General features: G+C 43.9%; 1 protein-coding gene and 1 long non-coding RNA gene across 13 annotated transcripts in view; one reads left to right on the top strand and one right to left on the bottom strand.

The window, feature by feature from the left end:
- The window catches only part of NIPAL3 (NIPA like domain containing 3), a 77,146-nt gene extending 67,327 nt beyond the window's left edge, over positions 1-9,819 (top strand). For 9 of the 12 annotated variants that reach the window (XM_089898952.1, XM_089898947.1, XM_089898951.1 and 6 more), the window contains one exon: positions 6,609-9,819. In XM_089898952.1, coding sequence (XP_089755078.1) covers positions 6,609-6,964 — 356 coding nt within the window. In that variant the 3' untranslated portion in view covers positions 6,965-9,819. Of the gene's footprint in view, positions 1-2,774; positions 6,564-6,608 lie in introns of those variants that run through there. The other 3 variants (XR_016388404.1, XM_089898981.1, XM_089898975.1) reach the window with 3 other exon arrangements.
- LOC111163453 (uncharacterized) lies at positions 4,573-25,996 on the bottom strand. Its single transcript, XR_016388541.1, has 3 exons — positions 25,878-25,996; positions 10,732-11,578; positions 4,573-10,622 (listed from the first exon to the last, which is right to left on the bottom strand). It is a non-coding gene; the product is annotated as an uncharacterized LOC111163453 (long non-coding RNA).
- Between the last annotated feature and the right edge of the window lie 25 nt (positions 25,997-26,021).

Genomic DNA, 26,021 nt, shown 5'->3' with positions numbered 1-26,021 from the left:
TTGTGCCTTGTGACCGGTGGGAAGTTGGATGTTGGAGAAAGGAGACCTGCCCTCATGCCACGGCATGTCAGGACTTCTGAGTAGGCCTGGCTTCTGTGCTTTGAAGCTGAGCGTGGGCTTGGAGTTCAGATGACCTGGATTCAAATCCCAGCTCTCAACCACCTACCTGCTGAGTGACCTTGGGCGTGTGCCTGGACCTCCCAAGGCCTCTGACCCTCACTTGTAAATTGGGATTCCTTTTCCCAGGGTAGTGGGATAATATGTTAAAGGCCCCTTGCACAATGTCTGGGACCTGGTAGATGCCTGGTTGAATTTGGTTTCACTTTGTTTTTACTTGAAAAAAGACTGTGAAAATTTCAAACACTTGTTTGACCTGATGTCAGGTAAAATAAGAAGAAGAAAACTCTTAAACAGAGACGCTTTTCCAGCTGCTTGGTTTCCCTGGTCAGCATCGGGACCTCCCTGGCTTTGGGTCTAACCAGATTGATATCTTCACAACCAACTAGTAGTCATGGTTCAAGAGGCATTCAAGTTCTGAAAATTAACTACACGCCATAGTTAGAAGAGGCTTGAAATAATTCTAGCACCTGGAAGACTTCTAGAAAATGAGAAGGAGAAAAACAGCTGGCCTGGCTCTCACAGCTGGGCCTTGGTGTTCCTGGCTGAACATAGACCATTTCACAGAACATCAACATCACACAAGGTCATTCTGGGACTGTGATGGATCAAGACACAAACAGGACCATGCCATTGTCATGTCCAAACACAGACAAACATGAACATTGTCCAAACCATAAAAAGACCAACCATCCCCCTCACATGAGTGACTGCTGCTTCTTTACCAATCACAGCTTTAGTCTCCATCTAGTCTTCGTTCCTTCTAGATAACAATCATTAAGATCCCCAGTTATAGAATTATCCCCACTTCCTGATAGCATCTAATCCAAAGCAAAGCCCTGCTTCCTTAAACCCTCCTGAAATCACCTAACACAACCCAAATTCTGTAGTAAGTCCTTCTAATACCCTCTTACTGAAACAGCTCCCCGTGACGTACACCTCCTTCACTGAAATGAGTCAAGAAACCCAAATTTGTTAGACTATGGGTGTATTCCTGGTGGGTTTTGGCTGGGGAACGTTGACAAAGCTAAACTATGCCTGGTAAGCCAACTCTCTTCCCTGAGGAATAGGCATCCCCTCATCTCCTCCCAATTCCCTCCCCAAAATCTAAACCACAGACTCTTAAACTGTACCCTTCAAATTCCCGTCAGCCGGGCTTCCCTGGTGGCGCAGTGGTTGAGAGTCCGCCTGCCGATGCAGGGGACACGGGTTCGTGCCCCAGTCCGGGAGGATCCCACGTGCCGCGGAGCGGCTGGGCCCGTGAGCCATGGCCGCTGAGCCTGCGCGTCCGGAGCCTGTGCTCCGCAACGGGAGAGGCCACAACAGTGAGAGGCCCGCGTACTGCAAAAAAAAAAAAAAATTCCCATCAGCCAAGGCTTGTGCAATGTGGAAGCAAAGGCCCTTCCACAGATTGGGTCTTCCCAGGCCATTTGCAGAGTAGATAAGAGCATGGGCTTTGGTGTCAAATTCCAGCTGTGTCTCTCATTAGCTGTGTGTCCTTGAGCAAGTTACTTTACTTCTCTGAATCTCTGTGTTCTTCTCTGGAAAAGGAGGATAGTAGCATATTTCTGTCATAGGATTTGGGGGGGTTAAGGTCTATAGGGAGCCCACACAGCATTCTGGTTAAGAGTGTGGGCTTCAGAATTTAAACCACCTGAGTCTGCACCCCAGAGCTGCCACTTGCTAGCTTGGCGACCTCAGGCAAGTTCCTTAACTTCCAACTGCCTCATTTTCCTAATCAATAGTTGTGCGAATCAAATGAGATAAAACTTTGTAACTATTTATAGCAGTGTCTGCCACCAACTAAATGCTCAGTGCTCATCAGCCATTATCATTATTGCTGCTGTTACTATTACTATTTAAAGCCCTTAGCCCGGTGCGTCAGGCATAGGAAGCAGTCAGATGTCAGCTGTTATTATCATCATGGTTTCATGGAAGATAATTTGCATTCAGTGTTTTTATTACTCAACCAGGGGGCAAGAGAATTTGAAGGGTCTTAATTCCCTACCAGGAAAAGAACTGGCCTCAGAGGAGGCCAGGTCCTACTTAACTAGGGGAATTGTAGACTACATTTAAAGGAATTAATGACTAAAGTCTTTGCCCTCAAATGTAAGTAGAAATCCGACATTAATGTGCCCAGAGGTAATAAGCAAAATCGCACCTTACTCCATATGTGGATCAGGGATGTTAATGTCAAAACTCTCCCTCTGAGCATCATAATACATGTGTCACCATCATGTATCCATGACACAAAAGTTTTCGTCTTCTCTCAACAGTATAATGAAGTTTTCTGGATCCTGATTTAATTCAGCGAAAAGTGTTGGCATCTACCACGTTCACAACACAGTGCTGGTTCCACTTGCCCTGTGGCCCGGACATTCCCACCTCATTCTAAGCCAATGGTTTCTTTTGACAGTGGCTGGTCTGTGTGCTTATTTCCTGAAGATTCATCCTTTGTTGCTTAGCAACTATAATATTTCTAGTGTATATTTATGGGCGCTCTTTTTTTGTTCAATCCAAACCATTCAGGAAGTTGACAGTGCACATGCTTAGCTCCTGAGCACTGTGATTAGTCTGTGGTGGGATAGAGGAGGATGAGATGCAGCCTCCTTTGGCCCCACTGCATAATGATTTGGGGGAAATGGATTTCATTTCAGGTATGCAAAACATGCATGACAAAGGGATGACCGTCCAGCCTGACCTCAAAGCTTCTTTTTCCTACGGGGCCCTGGAAAACAATGACAACATTTCTGAGATCTATGCTCCCGCCACGCTGCCCATCATGCAGGAAGAACATGGCTCTAGAAGCGCCTCTGGGGTTCCCTATCGCGTCCTGGAACACACCAAGAAGGAGTGAGCCCACCTTGAAGGAGACTCACCTCCTCTCCATTTACAGCTGCTCAAGCCATGCTGATAGCGGTTCAACCCTTAATTCTAAAACTTGCCTTTCAAGTCTTATTTTTTTAATCCAAGAACTCTGTGGACGGGGATCTTGAAAAGACTTTGTCTCTGGCAAAGCGTAGATTATCTTGGTCCTGGAACTTTCAGATGTTGAGGGTGGGGCTGGGGTGGGGGGCTGAAAGCAGTATTCTAGGTGGGCAGTACAGAGTTCAGCCTCTGCCTGATTTAGCCCAATGAGATTTGGAAAGCCGTTTTCATCCTTGAGGATGGGAACTGGGTTTCCCCAGTCAGTGACCAAATGTGGCCACATTCTTTAGAGCTAAAGGAAGGCAGAGATTCTGCCCTTACTTTCCAAATGCATTGAAAGGCTGGAAACCTCCAAATCTAGTCTTCCCTCACCTTATGTGCAGACCTGATCTCTACCCACCTCCCTCTTGATTCTGTACTTGAGATAACCTTTGTGTCGCCTTCACATGGCATGGTGCACCAGCCCTGGGTGTAACATCCTGTCACTTGCCTGTAGGAAATGCACATCTGCTTTCTGATGGTCTGTGCCTCCCCGGTGAGGGTGTGCTCGATGTATTTATACTGGATCCACTCTGAAAACGAATTTGGTTTTGGTTCTGTGAATTACTTGGTTGCTTTCTTTCCCCTCAAAGGAACTGAGAAATTAAGAGAAGAAGGGGAAGAATAAGAAAGACAGGAGCAGGGGTCATGAGCCTTCAGCCCATAAAGGGAGAAAAATCCCTTTCATTTTGCAAGAGGTGATTGCATCACCTATAAAGGACGGACAGACAATCTGGCTGTTGTATGTGTATTTTCCTGCACACCAGGGTCCTCTGGGAAAACGAGGGGTGCTCATTTCAGAGACAGCCTCACTCACCTCTCCTCTCTCCTCTCCCTTATAGATTGACAAACCAAGCTTGAGTCATTGGTTTACTTCCTTGGGGTCGATAGACTCTTTGGGTCCTCATCCCCGTGCACATACATCTGGAAGAAGTAGGCATGCTCAGAAATGGGGCTGCTGCTGGCTGGCTGGCTGGCTGCGTACACGATTGTCTTCCCCTAGACTGACTGTATGCTTTTGAGAATGGCAGGTAAAGGTCTGCAAACTTTAATGAAAATAAGGATCCCCTAGGGAGTTTATTTAAAATACAGATTCCTACACCCCAACCACAGGTACTCTGATTAAGTGGGACTGGGACCGGGCCCAAGAGTCTGCATTCTTAACTGGCAGCTCAGGTGATCCTGAGGCAGGTAATCCTGCCTGTATCACACACCTTGAAAGCCTAATAACTGAGAGAGACAGTCTGCTGAAACCCTGACACACCCCTGCTGGAAAGTTGGAATTACCATTCCTTGTTTCCTCTTGGGGGTTCATTTGGCAGGCCGAATAATCCGCATAGGACCCATGGCATTTCTGCATCCAGTGATTACTTCTTAGAACTGCGCTTCCTGCTTCCCTAGGCAGCCTTGAACTAACCGGCAAGATAACAGTGTTGATAGACCAGTGCTGATAGATCATTAACCTTTATGGATTGTGCTTCATACTGATTTGGTTTAGTACCTTGACTTCCAAACTGATATCTGTTGCCTGTGATAACCACGTCTGTATTGTGTCTTACATGCCTAAGAAGGCAACAGACTATGACTTTTTTTTCCCTTTAGAATAGGTATCAAAACAGTATTTATGAGGCACTTACTATGTGTTAAGCATTTGGACAGTGAGGGCTACAAGTAATAAGACCTGGTTTCTGCACTCCAAGCCAGCCGTGAGAGACACAAATACCTGGTCAACTATGAAAGGTCAGGCCCTGAGCCCAGAACTGGGTATTCAGAATTGGAGATGATTTAGGCTCCACTCATTGATGGGTGGCAAATCTAGCTAAGATTTGGGCAAAGCATAGAAAGTAGGGTGATCACCCCCAGGCAGAGGGGTCAGCATTTGCAAAGACACAGAGATGGGTTGAGGCGGGTGGCAAAGGAAGAGCCAGGGTAGGTAATGGGAAATGAGCCTGGAAAGATAAGCAGTGGAGGTAGAATCATGGAGGGACTGGAAGGCCTGGCCGAGGAGTTTAAACATATCCTAGAGAACATGGGAGCCATTGATGGTTCATGAGGAAGAGAATGGCAGGATCCGCACTGATTGGAAAGGAGGCCCTATGCAGTTCGGAGGAAGACTCTGAAGGGGTAATAAAAGTCACTTTTCAAGGTCGGGCTGCACAGCTGCAGGAACAAAACACAAAAGGGGAATTAAAATCCAATTTCGCTGCTATTCACATTTTCCCAGTGATGTTTCTAACGTGGGCCGGGAGGGGGTGTGAGGGCAGAGTGGATAAAGGGAAGGTGAGCGGGGAGGCCATTTAAATATGTCAAACCCAGGTGATCATTTGGTATCTTATGTGCTCCCAGCCTTACTCTGCCCCCTTCCCTTGGTTTTGTGTTGGGTCTTTTAACCTGGAGTCAGGCAACAGTGATGAATGGATAAAAGCACATTGTAATCTCAGGTCAGCTGATGATCATGGGTTCAGTGCCATCCAGGAGCTGCCTTCAGGTTTGGGGCAACAGCGCCATCCCGTGAGGCTGAGTACAGGAAGGTTGCGCAGAGTTGCATGGTGGCTGCGGAGTGGAAGCCAGGGTAGGTGACCTGGGTCCCGGGAAGAACGGCTGATGTGGAGCCATGGTCCCCAGAATCCTGACTCTGTCTTGGGCTGGCATCTCCCAGTCTTTGTCCCTGAGTGTAAATGGACGGTTTGCTGGTGGCAGATAAGCGGCACTTGCTGTTAGGGCGGGGCACAAGGACATCAGCTTTCCACTCACAGCCCTGACTCTTTATTTTTCTCATGGCTCTCACGTCTCGCCAAGCCCTCTCGAAGGCTCCAGGCAACAATACGTATCCTGCCGCCATCTCCCTTCTCACAGCAAGGTCACCAAACTTGGGTTTCAGCTTTCCACTTGTTCTCTGGCTTCCTCTCCCCACCCCACTCTGTTCCCCTCTTCTAAAGGCTGGGATTCTGGGGTCCCTAATCAGACATTAAAAGCAGTTCTTCACAGATTGGTGCCTGCAGCTTTTGAAGGGACCTAAGCCCCATTCCACCCGCCCCCAGCCCCCCCGCGAAGATGCAGGGTCTGACATGCCATCACGTGAAGGCTCAGATCACGCGAGGGTTTTGCAGGATGGAATCGAACACTGGGTAGGCGAGGGAGGATTGACGTCTCCATTGCTCTTCTGGTGGAAATGAGGCAGCTTGATGGCACAGTGTGGAGACAAGATGTCCATCAGGGTAGTGTTGGGGAATCTCCAACCCGCAGCCTTGTGAACTCCAAATCTGGTCCAACACTGGCTGACAGGCAAAAAATTTTACTGTGTGTTTCTCTGAGAAGCTGTGTAAATCAAGTCACCTTAGAATATATTCTACGTGGAAGCCCACATTTTGTCGATTTAGTGACTAAAGTATGGCATGTCTTATTTTTCAAAAAAATGTATGTGCTATGTGCAAATAGCATTATGAAGTGGTATTTAATTAAAGAGAAAATCCATGTGATGCCTGTTGAGTTTGAGTCTTTTATGTTTGGTTAATACTTTCCAGAGTTATCTACGACAGTGCTGTCCAATGGAACTTTCTGCAACGATGGAAATGTTCCATGTCTGTGCTGCCCAAACGGCAGCCACTATCCACGTGTGGCTATTGAGCACGTTAAACCTGGTGAGTGCAACCTAGGAATTGGATTTTTAGTTTTATTTAAATTCAGTTATCTTAAATATCCACGTATAGCTAGTGGCCGCTGTAGAAACCGTGCAGATCTAGAGATGCCTGTGATTGTACTTAAGGCTGAATTAAGCACTTTCCCCCCCCCGCCCCACAGTGGTGAAGAGTATAGACTCGTGGCCGCACTGCCTCGGTTTGATTCTTGGCTCTACTACTTATTAGCTGTGTGGTCTTGAACAAGTTGTTTAAACTTTCTGTGCCTCGTCTGTAAATCCGGGATAGTAATGGTCACTTCCTAAGGGTTATTATGGGGATCAGGTCAGTTAATAGCTGTAAAGTCTTAGAACTATGTCCAGCATCCCATCAGGACACTGTATAACACTGAAGCAATGGTTTCCTTATTTACTTATTTATTTACTTATTCACTTTGAAATTGTATAATGAACACTTGTGATTTTTCTTAAGTAATTCTAAGCAAATGTGTCTCTCTTCATTCTAAGTTTCCAATCTACAAAGACAGGTGTGGAATAGAGCCTAAATCTTTATTTATACGCACACACACAGAATAATGTATACATACTCATACATTTAATAAGCACTTATTATATGCCACACACTATACTAAGACTTCATGTACATCTCAATTCTCCTTTATAACAATTCCATGAGCTAAGTTTTAATATTATCCCCATTTTACAGATGAAGAAACTGAGACTCAGGTCATATAGCTGGTAAATAGCAGAACTGCTATTTGAGCCCAGATGTGCCTGACTTCAAAACCTGAGCCTTCATCCCTCTGCTGTGCTGCCTTTCCTGGTGTGGTTGAATTTCCATGGGGTAAGTTCACCACACATTAGGATTTCACCTTTATCTGACAAATAAAAAGGATGTACAGTTTCTAAGAAGGATGCAGACTTAAAGAACAGAATGCCCCCTGCGCCCAGTTCATATGTTGAAATCTAATCCCCAGTGTGATGGTTTTTGGAGGTGGGGTTTTGGGGAGGTGATTAGAACATGAGGTTGGAACCCTCATGAATGGGATTAGTGCCCTTATAAAACAGACCCCAGAGAATTCCCTCATCCCGTCTGTCCAGTGAGAACATGGGAAAAAATACCCTACTATACTATTATTTCATTAAAACAGGACATCAGCACCCAAATAGTAAGAGCAAAATCTCAAAACAAAGGATAATCCTTGAAACTGAATAATTTAGCTTTATGAAAAATATAGGACAGACTCATTATTTGCCTCATTTTCTTGCAGGCCTGTAAGATGAAACCAGCATTAGGGAACCTAACCTGGTTTGACGCAGCTCAAACTTGGTATTACTTGTGAGGAAAGGGGGGCTAGTTAGCTGTAGACACAGGACTAAAACTGTCTTATGAGCTCTAGTCCGTCCCCTTTCCACTGCATCACTGAGTCGTGCTATATCCTACATCCTACATCCACCCCATTCATTGAGTTTTAACTCTGTGCCAGGCCCTGTGCTAAGCACTTTACATCCATTATCGCAATGTATTCTTTCAACAGCCCTGCAAGGAACCTGTTCAATCCCTGATTAACAAATACAGAAACTGAGACTCTAAAGAAATTCAGTCATTTGGGTGTGTAAGCCGCAGAGCCTGGATTCAAACCCAGATATAACTGATTCCAAAGTCTGTACTTTTTTTTAAAATCCCATCCTCCATATGTCAATAGACAATACTTTTGTACCTTTACATTCTTTGTTCATTTTTAAGCATAAAATGCAACTTTCTCTGAGTCTGGAGGAGCACAAGAGCATTAACTTTCAATCTTCACCGTTGCCCTGGGCCAAGGCATCTTTCGTTCCTTTGGCACACTGAGTTGATGGTATTTTAGGCAACTATTGTATCAATCAGGGTCCAGTCAGGTGACAGAAACCACGCCAGTTTTTAGAACAGAAATTTTAATATAAAGAATTGGTAACTAGGAATGAAGCTGTTCACTAGGCAACTGAAAGGGTACAGAGAGACCGCTAAGTATCATACAGATAAGACACAGCTCCCACCCCGAAGCCTGGGGGGAATAAAGGAAGAGGTCGGAATGATTACAACTTACATGCCTGGAGGAGGGGCCCCGCGGAGCTGAAACTCAGAGGAGCTGAAATGGAGGCTGATGCTCTGCCTCAGCTTGGAGGAAGACCCTGGAAAACTGGGACCCAGGCCCACGAGCCTCTGGATAAGCCCTGGAGACCACAGATGAAGAAGCCACACTCTCTGAACTTAAGCGGGAGAAAAAAAAATTTAATTATGCCAAAAATATTTGTTAGAGTTTCCCATTCAATATGGAGCCTAAGCACACGCATTCACCTCCTCTCCATCCCAGAGCGGCTTTGGGCTTAAAGTCAGTAGGTATCAAGAACAAGAGTGCTCTGGGCAGCAATCCGAGGGATTGCCGTGCCGACAGGCACAGAGTAGCTATGCCCCAGTTGAAGCCCTAAGAATTACTCTAAACAGTGGAAGTGATTTGGCTGTAGAGGGCCCACGGTAAGGATACTGCGGCGGGGAGGGGGGGGGCGGGGTCAAGATGGAGCTGAAGAAAAGAATGGACCTCTAGAATAACCAGGAGGAGAAATAAGGAAAGACAGCCCTGTGCAGGCATGATAGACACTGAAGCTCCCTACCCCTAGAGTCAGTATTGCTTATTTTTGCCTACGTCCCCAGGCAGCCTGCCAGCTCCCCACTCACACACCTGAAGGGGAAGCTGATGGAGAGACCCCGTTCACTTCCTCAGAGACAAAAGTTACCCCTCCCACGGAGGGGACCGTAAGCCTTTGAATAAACAAACCCACACGACTGCGAAGGAAACCCACCCAACTGCAAAGGAAACCCACCCAACTCTCTTCAGGAAGCAATATAGCTCTTCATTCATAAGTGGGAGTTGTCCACCGAGATACAAGGCATTTGAAGGAATCCAACAACACGAAAGAGAAAGACTAAAATTGTTGAGGTGAAACAAGAATGGCAGGATAGTGTAGTCAAAGCCGGCAATAGTCCACAAGGATTCATTAAATTGTCATCTCTGTTTTTGTGTATGCCTGAAATTTTCATAATAAAAAGTGAAAAAGTGGTGTTTTGAGCACTTGTCATGTGCTAAGTACATACATACAGCAATGAAAAAAAGAAAAACTCCATGCAAAGGAGTCAGAAAACGAAACAAACAATATAAAGTGTGATGGTTAATACAATTGAGGGACTGGTGATGAAATTTCATGGGGCCAGGACTAAGCAGGAAACGAGAGAACCCAGAAGGGGAGACGGAAGCTGTGGACATGGCCCTGGGTGCGGTGGAGAGCAGGCACTGTGTCTCAGCCCCAGAGCCCGGGCTGAGCTGGACCTGGAGTTCAGGAAAAGGCGGAGACGACTTTTCAGTCCAAACTAAGGTATCTGCAGGGCCAGCTACATAACATCCAGGGCCCGGTGCAAAACGAAAGTGCAGGGGCCCAAAAAGTGAGAAAAAGTGCCATTAAATGGACCATTTTTTACCATTCATTTTTATGTTATGCAATACACATTTTAAACGCAAATATAAGAGCACTAACTAATAAGGAAATCACTGATATGACACAATTCGTATTTCATTGCTTGTACATGAATAAGTATTGTGTTCTTACCTGAACAATGGAAATCCTACACAAAACTAACTCAACTGTTTTTATTTCTTAATGGGTGTACACATATCCTACCAACATTCTCAGCCTTCAGCTTATTGATGAGTAAAGAAATAAAAAGAGAAGGAGCTGTGGGTGGCCTGAGCTTTCCCTTTCCATCTAGGTCGTCATTTTCAGCGGATGTGGTTGTCTGATAGGCTGATACAGGGAAGTAACACGTGTAAGAAGGACGTGATGGGGATCCTTGTCCGTTGCCTCCTTCCTGCATTGGAAGAAAGTTTCAGTTGGAATGGAAAGTGTAGCCTCTCTAGAATGTCAGCCCTCCCCCACTCCCACCCCTGCCCCCACTGAATCACAGGCCTAACGGTCACCTAGGATTTGCCTTGAGCACGCCTGATGAGGACATTAGGGACGCTATGTGCAAAGAACGCCGCACACACGTTGCTTTTAACTCCTCTGCTCACATGCATGTGGCACCCATCAGACCCTGCTGACAAACAGAAAGATGTTCAAAGATAAAATTATTAAGAACTTCAAGATGGCAAACGCAGAGCATTAAACCAAGTGTGAGGCCCTTTTGAGTGTGGGGTCGTGTAGGAGTGCACAGTTCACACATGCCTGGAAAGCTGGCTCTGGCTCTCTAGGGGCTTTCCCAAGACCCCCACGTGGTGCCCGCTTATGTGGACTCATAGTAGCAAACTGATAGGTCCTCAGTGTGAAAGCTGCTCTGAATCCAGATCAATCTGGGTCTCATCTCATGAACGACAGCAAACTCCTTTGACCGATCTGGGTTTTTGGATTCTTTAATCAATAGAAATGGATGAGGCCAGACAAGGAATTCAGGTAAGGCTTTATCGCTGCAGCACAAGGGAGCAAAAGCATGTAACAGGTGTCCTTGCGCACTCCCTGAGGGGGTGACAAGCTGGTCCCTTAAATGGGGTGGGGGGGGTGGATCGGTGGGTAGGCCAGAGGGGCAGCTTAGGTGGTCTGCCCACCCCCTTGTAGGGATCATGCGCAGGACCCTGCCTTTGCTCCTGGCACCTCAGAAGTGGCAGCTGGGTTTTGGCCTTGTTGTACCTCATTGTTCATACTTTGCCCCAACTGCACATGTGGGCAGTTATTTTTAGTTCCTTAGAGTTTCTTGTATTCTGCTGGTCGAGGAGATATTCATCCAGGTGCAAGTACTGCAGCAAAGGGTCCCAGGTCCCAGGTCCCAACCTGTAATAGGAATAGAAGAGAGTTTTACTTGAGCCAAACTGAGGACTATAGCCCAGGAGACAGCCTCTCGGATAACTGAGGAACTGCTCTAGAGAACCATGGTTTTCAGCACAATTTTGTATCTTGTCAGGGCAAAGAAAACCAAATAAGTCAGGGATACATTCCTTCAAGGTTTAAAAACAAAACAAACAGATCAGCACATACACAGTAAGTCAGTATGGCCTTGGCACCTGGGAAGGGAGTCTTATCATTCAAATGAGTACTAGCATTGGCATCCCAGGAAGGGAGGCAGTTGATCTTTATTTTTAACATGGACATTCTTTACTTCTGGTCAATGTGTCCTTTTCTTTAATAATTAAAGCAGATGTACAATGTTTGTTTGATAGGCCACAAACAGGCTGTGTTAGCATAAAATCAAGTTAATCCATGTATAAGCCAGAATGACTTCCCCATACCTCAATATGTGAAAATGTCTTTCATTGCTCTTAAAAGGTGTTGGTGTCCATTCTGACTGAAATAAATCACAGATTCAAAGAAAGAAAGATTCAAAGAAAGAAAGAAAACAAACTCTACTCTGTGGGCATTTCCAGTATGCTGCTGCCACTTTAAAAACTGAAAAACTGTAAATTCAGAAAATGGTCAAAGCAAATTCCTCTCAAGTCAAATCACCTAAAGCCGACAGCTTGATTTGTTGGATAAATGTGCTTATCTAATTTACATTTCAGCTGTAACCATTCAACCCAGGCCTCACCAGACCATGACTTTGGCTAATAATACTTTTCCTTTTTATACCCAGACTATTATAGCACAAGCTTCTAATAGCTGGAAATTAACCACTTCAATGTGACATTATCTTCCCCAGCCCCATCTTCTGCTTTTTTGAGAGATTCTCAGGAAACATTTCAAGTGTACTGTGTGCTCTGTAACATCTCTTGGGTTTTCCTTTTTTAATTACTCCTCTTGCCATGACCTCTGCTCTACCAGCTGCTTTGAGACCATCACTGAGCTGGGTCAGCTGCCCCCTGCTGGTGACCTCCCACTGATATATACTCCCCCTACCCTCTCTGGTCCTTACAGTAGGCCTCCCCCTCCAAAGCATGGATCAGGCCTTCAGCAGCCCCTGGAAATAGCTTCTTGTGAGCCCAAACAGAACCACAGGAACCCTTCACAAGCAGGAATCTCATCTGGTTCCAGGTAGGCCTCCACACCATGGGGCTAGCTGCCCATCCCCTTTCTCCTCCACCAGGTTTCTCTGAGCACCTGAGAACCCAGACCTGACTAATCCCACTGAGCCCTGAAAGAACAAGTCTTTCCTCAAGAATTTGGCTTCGTCAAAAAAAAGCCCAACTCAGTGGTCCCTCCCAGAACTGAGGCAACTCAGCCTGGTCCTTTAGACACTGGCAACATCAAGATGAATGCTGGTAGCATTTGAAAACCACTCAGTGGCCACACACATTGTAGTACAACTGTGCCCATGATCTCTGGTCTGGTCATTTAGGTGGGTTTTTTTTAGTGTCTTCTAGATCTCCAGTGATATTGCTCCCTGACTGAAGGAAGATCACATGGCCTGTCCAATAATAGCTAAGAGAAGCACAGAGCAGGACACAGGGAGGCAGCACAGTATCAAGGCTAAGAGTACAGGCTCTGGAGCTTACTTTCTCTGAAACCTTAGGAAATTACATAACCCCTCCAAACCTCAGTTTCCTCATCTGTAAAATTGGCATGGTAATACTGCCTCCCTTGCAGTTTGTTGTAAGGATGTAATATACAACAATGCCTGGTACTGAGTGACGTCTAAATAACATTAGCTACTGTTATTATTTTTCTTTAAGCTAGGGAGCAGTATAAATAGAGGCACAGAGCCACAGGCCAAAGTCAAAGAGCTAGGTGCTTAGATTTTGGCTTTTTGCATTGTATTTGGGGCTTGGCCACCTTTGGGAAGCCTTTTGAATAGACATGTAACTCATCTACTCATGAATTGATTTTTACAAGTTTAACCTTATCACCAAGCTTGTGGGTATCTTTTTGAAGACGCCCTTGCATACACAGTTTCTAAAACTACAAAGCTAGTCTCAGTCATACCTAAGGATAAAATCTTCCAGTTGCCAAGGTATGCAAATGCAATGGACTGAATGTTTGTGTGACCCCCAAATTCATGTGCTGAAACCCTAATCCCAATGTGATGGTATTTGGAGGTGGGGCCTTTGGGAGGTAATTAGGTCATGAGGGCAGAGCCTTCATGAATGGGATTAGTGCCCTTATAAGAAGAGGCGATGCCAACAAATTGGACAACCTAGAAGAAACGGACAAGTTTCTAGAAACCTACAGCCCACCAAAACCGAATCAAGAAGAAATAAATAATTTGATCAGACCGATCACTAGAAGTGAAATAGAATCTATAATAAAATAAATTCCCTGCAAACAAAAGTCCAGGACTGATGGCTTCACTGAGGAATTCTACCAAAACATACAAAGAAGAACTTATACTGATCCTTCTCAAACTCTTGCAAAAGACTGAAGAAGAGGTAACACTCCCAAAGCCATTCTATGAAGCCACCACCCTGATAAAGATACTACCAAAACCAGACAAAGATACTACCAAAAAAGAAAATTACAGGCCAATGTCTTTCATGAACATAGATGCAAAAATTCTCAATAAAATACTAGCAAGCCAAATCCAACAACACATAAAAAAGATCATAGACCACAATCAAGTTGGGTTCATCCCAGGGTCACAAGGATGGTTCAACATACACAAATCAATCAATGTGATACACCACATCAACAAAGGAAATGACTAAAACCACATGATCATCTCAGTAGATGCAGAAAAAGCATTTGATAAAATTCAACATCCATTCATAATAAAAAAAAAAGGAAAAATGTTACCAAAGTGGGTATAGCGGGAACATATCTTGACATAATAAAAGCTATTTATGACAAAACTACAGCCAACATGATACTCAATGGTGAAAAGTTGAAAGCCTTCCCACTAAAATCTGGAACAAGACAAGGATGCCCACTCTCACCACTTCTATTCAACATGATATTGGAAGTCCTAGACAGAGCAATCAGACAAGAAAAAGAAATAAAAGTTATTCAGATTGGAAGGGAAGAGGTAAAATTGTCATTATGTGCAGATGACATGATACTATATATGGAAACCACTAAAGACTCCTAGGACTTTAGTGGTTTCCATATATAGTATCATGTCATCTGCACATAACACAAAAACCACTAGGACTGACAAACGAATTCAGCAAGGTAGCAAAATACAACATTAACATGCAGAAATCTGTTGCGTTTCTTTACATTAACAATGAAACAGCAGAAAAATCCTTTTTAAAATCACATCAAAAAAGAATAAAATACTTAGGAATAAACCTGACCAAGTAGATGAAATACTTATACACTGAGGACTATAAAACACTGATAAAAGAAGTTGAAGATGATTTAAAGAAATGGAAAGATATCCCATGCTCTTGCATTGGAAGAATTAATATTGCTAAAATGGCCATACTACCTAAACCAATCTTCAGACTTAATGTTCTCCCTATCAAATTACCCATGAAATTTTTCACAGAACTATCGATAGAACAAATAATCCTAAAATTTACATGGAGCCATAGGAGACCCAGAATTGCCAAAGCAATCCTGAAGAAAAAGAACAAGGCTGGAGGCATAACCCTCCCAGACTTCAGACAATACTACAAAGCTATAGTAATCAAAAGAGCATGGTATTGGCACAAAAACAGACATATGGATCAATGGAACAGAAAAAAGAGCCCAGAAATAGACCCACACACCTATGGTCAATTAATCTTTGACAAAGAAGGCAAGAATATACAATGGAGAAAAGATAATCTCTTTGGCAAGTGGTGTTGGAAAAGCTGGACAGCCACGTGTAAGTTAATGAAGTTAGAACACACCCTCACACCATACACAAAAATAAACTCAAAATGGCTTAAAGACTTAAATATGAGACAGAACACCATAAAACTCCTAGAAGCGAACATGGGCAAAACATTCTCTAACATAAATCAGAGCAATGTTTTCTTAGTTCAGTCTCCCAAGGCAATAATAAATAAAAGCAAAAATAAGCAAATGGGACCTAATCAAACTTATAAGCTTTTGCACAGCAAAGGAAACCATAAATAAAACAAAAAGACAATTTACAGACTGGGAGAAAATATTTGCGAACAATACAACTGACAAGGGCTTAATTTCCAAAATATATAACCAGCTCATACAGCTCAATAACAAAACAAACAAACAGGGCCTCCCTGGTGGCGCAGCAGTTAAGAATCTGCCTGCCAATGCAAGGGACACAGGTTCGAGCCCTGGCCAGGGAAGATCCCACATGCCATGGAGCAACTAAGCCCATGCGTCACAAGTACTGAGCCGGAGCTCTAGAGCCCGCAAGCCACAACTACTGAGCCTACGTGCCACAACTACTGAAGCCTGCGTGCCTAGAGTCCATGCTCCACAACAAGAGAAGCCACGACAATGAGAAGCCCTCGCACCACAACGAAGAGTAGCCCCCGCTCACTGCAACTAGAGAAAGCCTGCACACAGCAACAAAGACCCAATGCAGCCATAAATTAATTAATTAATTTAAAAAACAAACAAACCAAAAAAACAACCCAATCAAAATGTGGGCAGAAGATCTAAATAGACATTTCTCCAAAGAAGACACACAGATGGCCAACAAACACATGAAAGAGTGCTCAACATCACTAATAATTAGAGAAATGCAAATCAAAACTACAATGAGGTACCACCTCACACTGGTCAGAATGGCTGTCATTAAAAAGTCTACAGATAATAAATGCTGGAGAGGGTGTGGAGAAAAGGGAACCCTCCTGCACTGTTGGGAATGTAAATTGGTGCAGCCACTATGGAAAACAGTATGGAGGTTCCTTAAAAAACTAAAAATAGGGACTTCTCTGGTGGTCCAGTGGTAAAGAATTTGCCTTCCAATGCAGGGGATGTGGGTTCGATCCCTGGTCAAGAAACTAAGATCCCACATGCCGCAGGGCAACTAAGCCCGCATGCTCTAGAGCCCACGCGCCTCAACTAAAGAGAAGCCCATGTGCCGCAACGAAAGATCCCGCATGCTGCAACTAAGACAGGATGCAGCCAAATAAATAAATAAATAAAATATTTAAATTAATAAAAAGTAAAATAAAATAAATACTTTTTAAAAAACTAAAAATAGAGTTACTATATGACCCAGCAATCCCACTCTTGGTCATATATCAAGAGAAAACCATACTTCGAAAAGATACATGCACCCCAATGTTCATAGCAGCACTATTTACAATAGCCAAGACATGGAAGCAAACTAAATGTTCATCGTCAGATGAATGGGTAAAGACGTGGTATATACATACAATGGAATACTACTCAAGCATATAAAAGAATAAAATAATGCCATTTGCAGCAACGTGGATGGACCTAGAGATTATCATACTAAGTGAAATAAGTCAGGATAAAGACAAATACCATATGATATCACTTATATGTAGAATCTAAAATATACAAATGAACTTATTTACAAAACAGAAACAGACTCACAGACATAGAAAACAAACTTATGATTACCAAAGGGAAAAGGGAGTAAGGGGAGATAAATTAGGAGTTTGGGATTAGCAGATACAAACGACTGAATATAAAATAGATAAACAACAAGGTCCTACTGTATAGCACAGGGAACTATATTCAATATCTTGTAATAACGTATAATGGAAAAGAATATGTATAACCGAATCACTTCACTGCACACCAGAAACTAACAACAACAAAAAAAGAAGAGGCCAGAGAGCTGGCTTGCTCTCTCTCTGCCACGTGAGGATACACAAGACATCTGTAAACCAGGAAGAAGGCACTCACCAGAACCTGATCGTGATCTTGGACTTCCACCCTCCAGAACTGAGAAATAAATGTCTGTTGTTGATGAGCCACCCAGGTCACGGTATTTCGTTATAGCAACCCAAGCTGATTAAGACGGCGTGTCATTAAGATTTTCTCTCAGTTCTAAACCCACACTTCCAGCGGATGGCTTTGGGGTGCCCGGGGCTGAAACCGCCTTTCTGCTTTGCCAGCTGCTCCCGGTGAGGGAGACAGTGAGGCTGCACGAGGAAGAAGGACTTACTCCTTCCTATTTCTTGTTCGTAAGTACATCACTCAGCAACACTGCTTCACTCTAGCGCAGCAGCAGCTGAATCTGGTTTTGCAGTTCTTTCCAGCACTTGGACAACCAACTTCATAGCAACCCCTCAGAGACATCAGCACCCCCTCCTCAGAGGTCTGGGGTCCAGGTCTGCTGTGCCCTCCTCTTACATATTTAACGCCCTTATTGACATAATTCACATACCATACAATTCACTCATCTAAACTGTACAATTCAATGGTTCTTAGTATATCCATGGGTATGTGCAACCATCACCACCATTAATTTTAGAACATTTTCATCACCTCTAAAAGAAACCCTGAAAAGAAAATAATAGGTGGACTTTCTCACCTGAGATGGCCCACACTCTGTCTGTGGAGTGCATTTCTCTCTAAATAAATCCACTTCTTACCTATCACTTTGTCTCTCACTGAATTCTTTCTGCGATGAGACATCGAGAACCTGAGCTTTGTTAAGTCCTGAAACCAGTTGTTCTACAGGAACTAAGACCCCCATACTCACGTGGAGGGTGGCAACTACCTGCTGAGCACAAGCACGAGACCAGAACCTGCTGTATAAAAAATAAATTTTAAAAATTCAAAAATAAATAAAATTTTAAAAAATGTGGTGTATACATACAACAGAATATTATTCAGCCTTAAAAGAAAGGAAATTCTGACATATCCTGCAATATGGATCAAACTGGAAAACATGCTAAGTGAAATAAGGCAGACACAAGAGGACAAATACTGTATGATTCCACTTACATGAGGTACTTAGAGTAGTCAGATTCATAGAGACAGAAAGCAGCGAATGGTGGCTGCCAGGAATGGGGGGAGGCGGGTGGGGAGTTGACTGGGTAGAGAGATTCAATTTGGAAAGATGAAAAATGTTCTGGAGATGGATGGTGGTGATGGTTGCACATCAGTGCAAATGTACTTAATGTCACTAACCTGTGTACTTAAAAATGGTTAAAATAGTATATTTTATGTTACACATATTTTACCACAATAAAAATAAAAACACCTGTACCCTGCAGCTATCACACTCCCCCCCACCCATATTTCCTATACTCCCTATACCCACCCTCCCAGCCACTGGCAGCCTCGAAGCTATCTTCTGTCTCTGTAGATTTCTCTGTTTTGGACTTTGACATGAATGGAATCGTGCAATATGTGGACTAGTGTGACTGGTTTCTTTCACTTAGCATAACGTTTTCACAGTTCATCGAAGTTGTAGCATGGATCTGTGCTTCATTCCTTTTTATGGCTGAATATCCTCTTATCTTCTAAGTTTTAATAATTAAACCTCTTCTGTTGGTTCCTTTCATCCTGCTTCCTGCAGTTGCTACCTCTGTGATCCCTTTTTTTTACCTGTTTAGTTACTAGTGAATAGCTTTATATGTAGGTAACAATTCTTTATATTAAATTCTTTCTGTTCAAATCACTAGTGTGACTTCTGTCTCCTGATCAAACCCTGAGAGTCAAGAAAAATCAAGATAATTTGAATTCCTGGGCTATTCATGCAGCTGCCTATTCTTAATGTTCCATTTTCTTCCTTTCTTTTCTGTGCCCCACCCCCTCTCCTGATGATGGTCTTCTAGCTCTTATTATCCTCCACCCATCTGCAGCCCAAATTAATCAGGAAATAATATCTCCTCCTAACAAATCCAAGAAATGCAACATTTAAAGAGCGGCTCCTTCCAGCGTGGAGTAGCCCTGCTGCTCTTGAACTCATCTGCAGTGAATTCTGCAGCCTCTGAGTCTGCAGGCAAATAGGACTGATTCTTCGTAATTTAGAGGAACATAACTGGATGAAATCTTACACAGCATCCAGGCTTCAGAAGGCACTGATATACCTCATCTTACAAAAAAGTTTGGAAGGAAATATACCAAAATATTGAATAATCTCTAGATCATGGGGTTATAAGTGATTTTAATTTTCTTATTTATCCTTTTGTTTTCAAATTATCCATAAAAACCTAGGTTATTTTATTTATTTATTTATTTATTTTTGCGGTACGCGGGCCTCTCACTGTTGTGGCCTCTCCCGTTGCGGAGCACAGGCTCTGGACATGCAGGCTCAGCGGCCATGGCTCACGGGCCCAGTCGCTCCGCAGCACGTGGGATCCTCGCGGACCGGGGCACGAACCCGTGTCCCTTGCATCGGCAGGCATACTCTCAACCACTGCGCCACCAGGGAAGTCCCAAATCTAGTTTTTATAATGAGAAATTTTAAGTATAAAAAATCGACATCACTCATCTCCCAACCAATGGTGCTGGTAAGAAGCTTCCCCCCTTCCCAGCCGGCTCTTGGATCCTGTTGTAACTCTCTTCTTTGGGGAATGACTGATTTTCCAGGAAGAGGAGATAAATGAGGGTGTTACCAGGGAGGCTGGGCTATTAAAGCCTCTTCAGGAAAAGGTGTCATCTACAAGGCAAATCCCATAGGAGATCTAGAGTGTGTGGTAGGCCGTGAATTTAAATATCTAATATGCTGGGTTCTATGAGCCTTTGAGACAGAGAGACAGAGACAGAGACCAATTGGCAGGCAGGCAGGCAGGCTTCCATCTTCAGACCTCTTCCTTCCTCAGTGTGTGTTCTCTCATGAGGTGATCTCTCTCACGATCAGAAGCAGCTCTGTTTCCTCCCTCCCTTTCTCTCTTCCAGATTTATTGAGCACCTACTATATACCAGAACCAGATATTGTTATAGGAGCTGGGGATTTATCAGTGAACAGACTACTCCCTGCCCCCATGGAACTACTCCCTGCCCCCATTCTAGTAACGGGCTTAGGCCATTAAATCAGTAACTGCATAATTATTCTCTTAAATACAACTGTGACAGATGCCATGAAAAGTAGCATAGGGAACTGTGGGTCATTCACAAGGTATATCATTTGGGATCAGGTTTGGCTGCAACAGACACCTAACAGTATAGAAGAATATTTCTCTCCTAGGTAAAGGCAGTCTGGATACAGGCAACCCAGGGCTGGTATGACAGCTCCAGTGTCACAAGGGATCCTGGATCCACATCTTTCGGATCCACCACCCCAGCATGTGGCTTCCATCTTCAAGGTTACCTCCTGGTCCAAAATGCCTGCTGGAGCTCCAGCTATCATATTCATATTGCAGGCTAGAAGAAAGAGGAACAGTAGAAGTGCACAGGGTACCTCTCCCAGCTAAGTCAGCTTCCTTTTGCTCATATCTCACTAGGCCAAATTAATTTATGCCTAGCTGCAAGGGAGGTAACACATTGCTGCCTTGAATAACATTTACTTGTAAACTGATAATAACCCAACTAATGTTTACTGAGCATCTGTAATGGGTCTAGCTCTTTAGAAAACAACCCTGCAGTGCAGATATCATCACTGTCATTCAACAGACTGGAAAAGTGAGGTTCAGTGGGTTTAAAGAAACTGCTCGCAGATCACACCGCCAGTGATGGTGGAGCTGACTTCCTGAAGCCCATGCTCTTTCCATTGTATTTTGCTGCCTTCCCACCAGCAACTAAAAAAATGGAGAAGAAAGTTCCTCAGACTTGTCATTGATTATATTTAAAGAAAGGCCACTTTTTTCTATTTAAAGTGCATTGATGCTAGGCAGCCAATGAAAAGAACTTAGATCTGTATAAAAGCAGGGACATGGTCTGTTTTGTTCACCACTATCTTCTCAATGCCTAGAACAGTGCTGGGCAAATAGTAGAAATCCAATAAATGTGAATGTTCCCTGAATGTTCTTTTGTACCCCTTTCCAGTCAATCTCCATCCTTCAGATGCAACCACTATTCTGATGCTCATTACCATAGGTTAGTTTGGCCTTTTATTTAACTTCATGTAAATGGAATCATACATCTATAACTCTTCGGTGTCTGCCTTCTTTTCGCCCAACAGTTTTTTGAGATTTATTTATGCTGTTATGTGTATCAGTAGTTTATTCTTTTTATGGCTGTGTAGTATTCCATTGTTGGAATATACCATAGTTTGCTTATCCATTCTTCTTTTGATGAACATTTATAATATTCCCAGTTTGTGCATATTATGAATGAATAAAGATGTTAAAAGCATTCTTGTACAACCCCTCCCCCTTTGGGGGGATATTTGCTGACATTTTTTGTGAATATATAACTAGGAGTTGAATTTCCGAGCCACAGGGTAGATGTACACTTAGCTTGAAAAACTGGCAAAAGTTCCCCAAAATTGGTTGTCTCCTTTTACATTCCACCAGCAACACTGGAGTGTGAGATGGAGATCTTTTATCATTTCTATTAATTCCATAGCACAAACCTAATAAGGACTTTTTATAAATTTATTTATTTATTTTTGGCTGCGTTGGGTCTTCATTGTTGCGCACGGGCTTTCTCTAGTTGCGGCGAGCAGGGGCTACTCTTTCTTGCCCTGCGCAGGCTTCTCATTGCAGTGGCTTCTCTTGTTGAGGAGTACCGGCTCTAGGGCACACGGGCTTCAGTAGTTGTGGCACGTGGGCTCAGTATTTGTGGCTCACGGGCTTAGCTGCTCCGCGGCATGTGGGATCTTCCCTGACCAGAGCTCGAACCCGTGTCCCCTGCATTGGCAGGCGGATTCTTAACGACTGCGCCACCAGGGAAGTCCCTAATAAGGACTTTTTAAAGTATTGACTTTTAAGTCTACTCAGATAAGAATAACAAAATCTGAAATGAAATCATCCGTCTGGAAATTCTCCTCCAAGGTAAGAGATGAGCTGCTCAGGATCTGTAGCCTTATCTGATGAGTTCTACTTGAGTTTTTCAGGACAGCAAAAATGCTTATCAACCTTGGCATAGGTTTCAATGGATTGAGTCACAAGGGATCAACTTCTCTCTCTTTTTTTCTCTGCCTGTAACTCAAACCTCACAATGATGAAGAGGAGAGGGAGGGAGTGTTAGAAATATAAAACTACGTGAAGTTCGTTCATAACAAGCACTTATACACCGTGGGCACAATGTAAGAGGGAAGATGTGGAAGATTCCATTCTTGTTCTTAAGTTGCTCACAACCTAGTTGATAGATATAAGATGGCACCTCTCCCCCTGCCCACCATGAAAAGATTGATGTTGTTCTGGATTCGGCCCTTTGCCCTTTTTGTGTTTCTTTTCCACCTGTTCCTCTGAGGTCATCTCACCTGAGCTAATGATTTCAACTACCCTGCACACCTCCTTCCAAAATCACTATGCTTGGTTTGAGCCCACTCCTAGGCTCCAGACCTGTGTCTTCCAGCTGCTTCTATCCCAACTCCTCTCTCATGCTCAAAACTTACATATAATTCATCAGTAAGTTTTGTTAACTTTGCCTTTAAATTTCACCAGGAACATACTATTTTTCACCACTTCCTTTCCTATAACCCTTGTCCAAGCCACTGTCATCTCTGGCCTGCCTTATTGTAATAGCTCTACCAAATCAGTATTGCTATCTTATCGCCTGTTGCCTGCTCTTTACACATTTCCCTTTCTTTCGGTAATAAAAACTTGAATTACCTTTGGTGAAGGTAACCGTCAGGGTTCCTGCAGAAGGTTAATCTGAGCTGAGTTTGGTAAAGGTTATATACAAATGTGTGGGCAGGGTTGAGGGAAACAAGAAGGAATGATAGGATGAAACTCTGAGGCTGCCAGCAGTAGGGAGCTACTACCACCTCTAGGCCAAGAGAAGGGAGACTCTACCAGAGCTAGGAGAGACCCGTATGAAGAGGGGCACTAGACAGACGACTCAACAGAGGTATGTGGCCAACATGCAGTGACCCAGAAGGGAAAGGGCCTGCGGAAGGGGCCTAACTTCATCCTCCTCCAATCCTCTGCACGCTTCCAATGTCTTCTATGGATAAATTCAACTGTAAGCCAGAGAACTAGGGACCCATTGAAGCAGTCCATGCTGGTATCTCCTAAGGCACAAATCAGGTAGAAAAAAATGTAGAGTAGATAAAGGGACCAAGAGAAAATTTTTGGTCACACAGGAAGCCACGTTTCCCCAATTCTCAGTCCATGAGATTTAAGAGCTACTCCAGAGGTTAGCACATGACCCAGGTCTGGGCTATCAGAATAGTCCACGCCCCTTCTGAAGAGAGTGGCTTAATGATGCACAAGTAACCCAAGTTAGACCAACGAGATGCAGTCCTGGGACTTTTGTTGACAGCACTGAAGAAAAGAAACTCTCTAATGGTAAGGATATGATGCGAAGTTGTTAGCAGCCATTCTGCTATCTCATGGGGAAAGGCAGCCTGAGAAAGAAGTCAACACGAAGGAAAACAGAGTTAAGAAATGGAGATCAAATCCTGATGTCATACTTTTAAGCCCTTAGATCCAGCCATGCTTGAAGCCCACAACTTTTCTGCGTTACATGAGGTAATGAATTCCATTTGCTGTTTAATCCCGTTTGAGTGGTATATTGCATGCAAAAAAAACAAAAACAAAACCTCTTGAATAATATTTAATACTTATCCCAAAGACCAACATAAAGGCATACCTTTATATCTCTAAATATGCCATTATTCTATGGAATGTCCTTTTCCATATTCTCCACCTAGAAAAATCCTACTCAAATATCCTCTTAATGCAAAGCCTTCCCTCAGTTTTCCAGGTAGAATTGCTCGATCCTTCCTCTGCTTTGTCAGCACTTTGCAAATGCCTCTATCAGTGTACATATAAAGTTGTGTCATAGTTAGTTGTTTGCTTATCTGTCTCTCCTACCTGTGAGCTCCTGAAGGGATAGATTTGCATGGCCCTTACCCCTGTAAGCCTAGTACCCAGCACAAGGCCTAAACCCTGAGTTAAACAAGGCTAAACCAGTCTTTTTACTTTAGGACTTCTCAGAGCCATTTCTGTGTTAAGATGCATTAATGGATCCCCATGCAGGGGTACCGAATGCAGCAACTTCCAAATTCATTTGACCTAAAAGCTCAATTTTTGCTGAAGTTGCTGTGTTTGAGAAATTTAGAGAAGAAAAATAACTGCGGTTCTTAGGGTGACCTTAACGCATGAAGTGGCTCTCAATAAATATTTGTTAAGTGAATGAAAGGGAGAACTTGGGGGGACGCAAGGGGCAGTAGGGTTGGAAGCAACAGAAACAACACAAGCAATGAACAGGAAGTCAGAGGGGTGATCCGTTGGACATATCTCTGTGATGGTGCCAGGTCAATTGTTAAAGAATGATTGGGACCATAATGCAATCCTGTTTCCTTAGTTTAAATCTAACAGAGATTAGATGTATTCTACACACTTTAATCCTTCTTCCTGTCCCATGACCCAGGGGCTAAGTGCCTGACGGCACTGCTTCCTTGATTTTGACCTTCAATTTGCTTCACTTTGCCTCAGAGGGGACTATGTGGGAGATCAGAGCTGATTTTCCTCTAACTGCACACCTTAAGTCAAATTCCTTTCCTGTTCTGTGCCTCTGTTTCCCTCTCTGTGAACACAGGCTCCCTTCCAAGCTTGGCTCAGACGCCTTGGAAAAAAAATTTTTTTTTTTTTTTTAAATAACCTGACAAAGGAAGCCCCAGTCCTACCACTGTAACTTTGGACAACTCATTGAACAGCTCAGGCCATTGGTCTTTCTATTTGTAAAAGAAATAGAGGCTTCTGAGAGAATCAAGGAAGACTGTGCGGTGAAAAGTGTTTTGCAAACGGGGAATAAAACATTAGAAATGTAAATATTATTAGGATTGTACATACGATGAAGAGGAGGTGGAGGGGGAGTTGGGGGGGGGTTGGAGGAGGCGGCGGCTGCAGCAGAAGCCCACCGTGGTTCAGAGCCCAGGACAAGGAGTCATCACCCGGACGCAACCTATAGCTCAACCACCGAACTTGCTGTCTCGCCTTGGGGAATTAAGCACATGGAAGCCCTCTTCATCTATAAAAGGAGGATAATAATGTTCGGTTCACTGGTTGTGAGGTTAAATGAGGTAAATCCTGCAAAGCACACGTTGCAGTGTACATAGTAACTAGCCCTCAGTAAATGTTCATTATATTGCTACTAACTATTCTTGCCACCGACTGAATGGGACCAAGCAAGAAAAGGAGATAAGCCATTTCTGGTCACGGTGCAAGACCAGAAGATCGCCAAAGGTCCCGCCGTCGGGGGCACCTAAAGCCCCCTCCCCAGCTAGACCGCCCAAGCCCCTCACCTGCGCGGAACAAGAAAACCCGGATGCAGGTCAAGTGCGAGCGCGCAGCCAGGCTCCCGCCCCGGCCCCAAGGCCGCACGCGAAGGGCGGGCCGCTTCCTGCCGGCTATTGGGCCCCGCGCGCCCCCGCCGGGCGGTCGACACC

Source organism: Delphinapterus leucas, chromosome 1 (assembly GCF_059928025.1).
Source record: "Delphinapterus leucas isolate spDelLeu-1000000601 "Yukka" chromosome 1, BTC_Dleu_Yukka2, whole genome shotgun sequence".
NCBI lineage: Eukaryota > Metazoa > Chordata > Mammalia > Artiodactyla > Monodontidae > Delphinapterus > Delphinapterus leucas.
The sequence above is the reverse complement of the archived record's forward strand: the minus strand, read 5'-3'. Positions and strand labels throughout refer to the sequence as shown.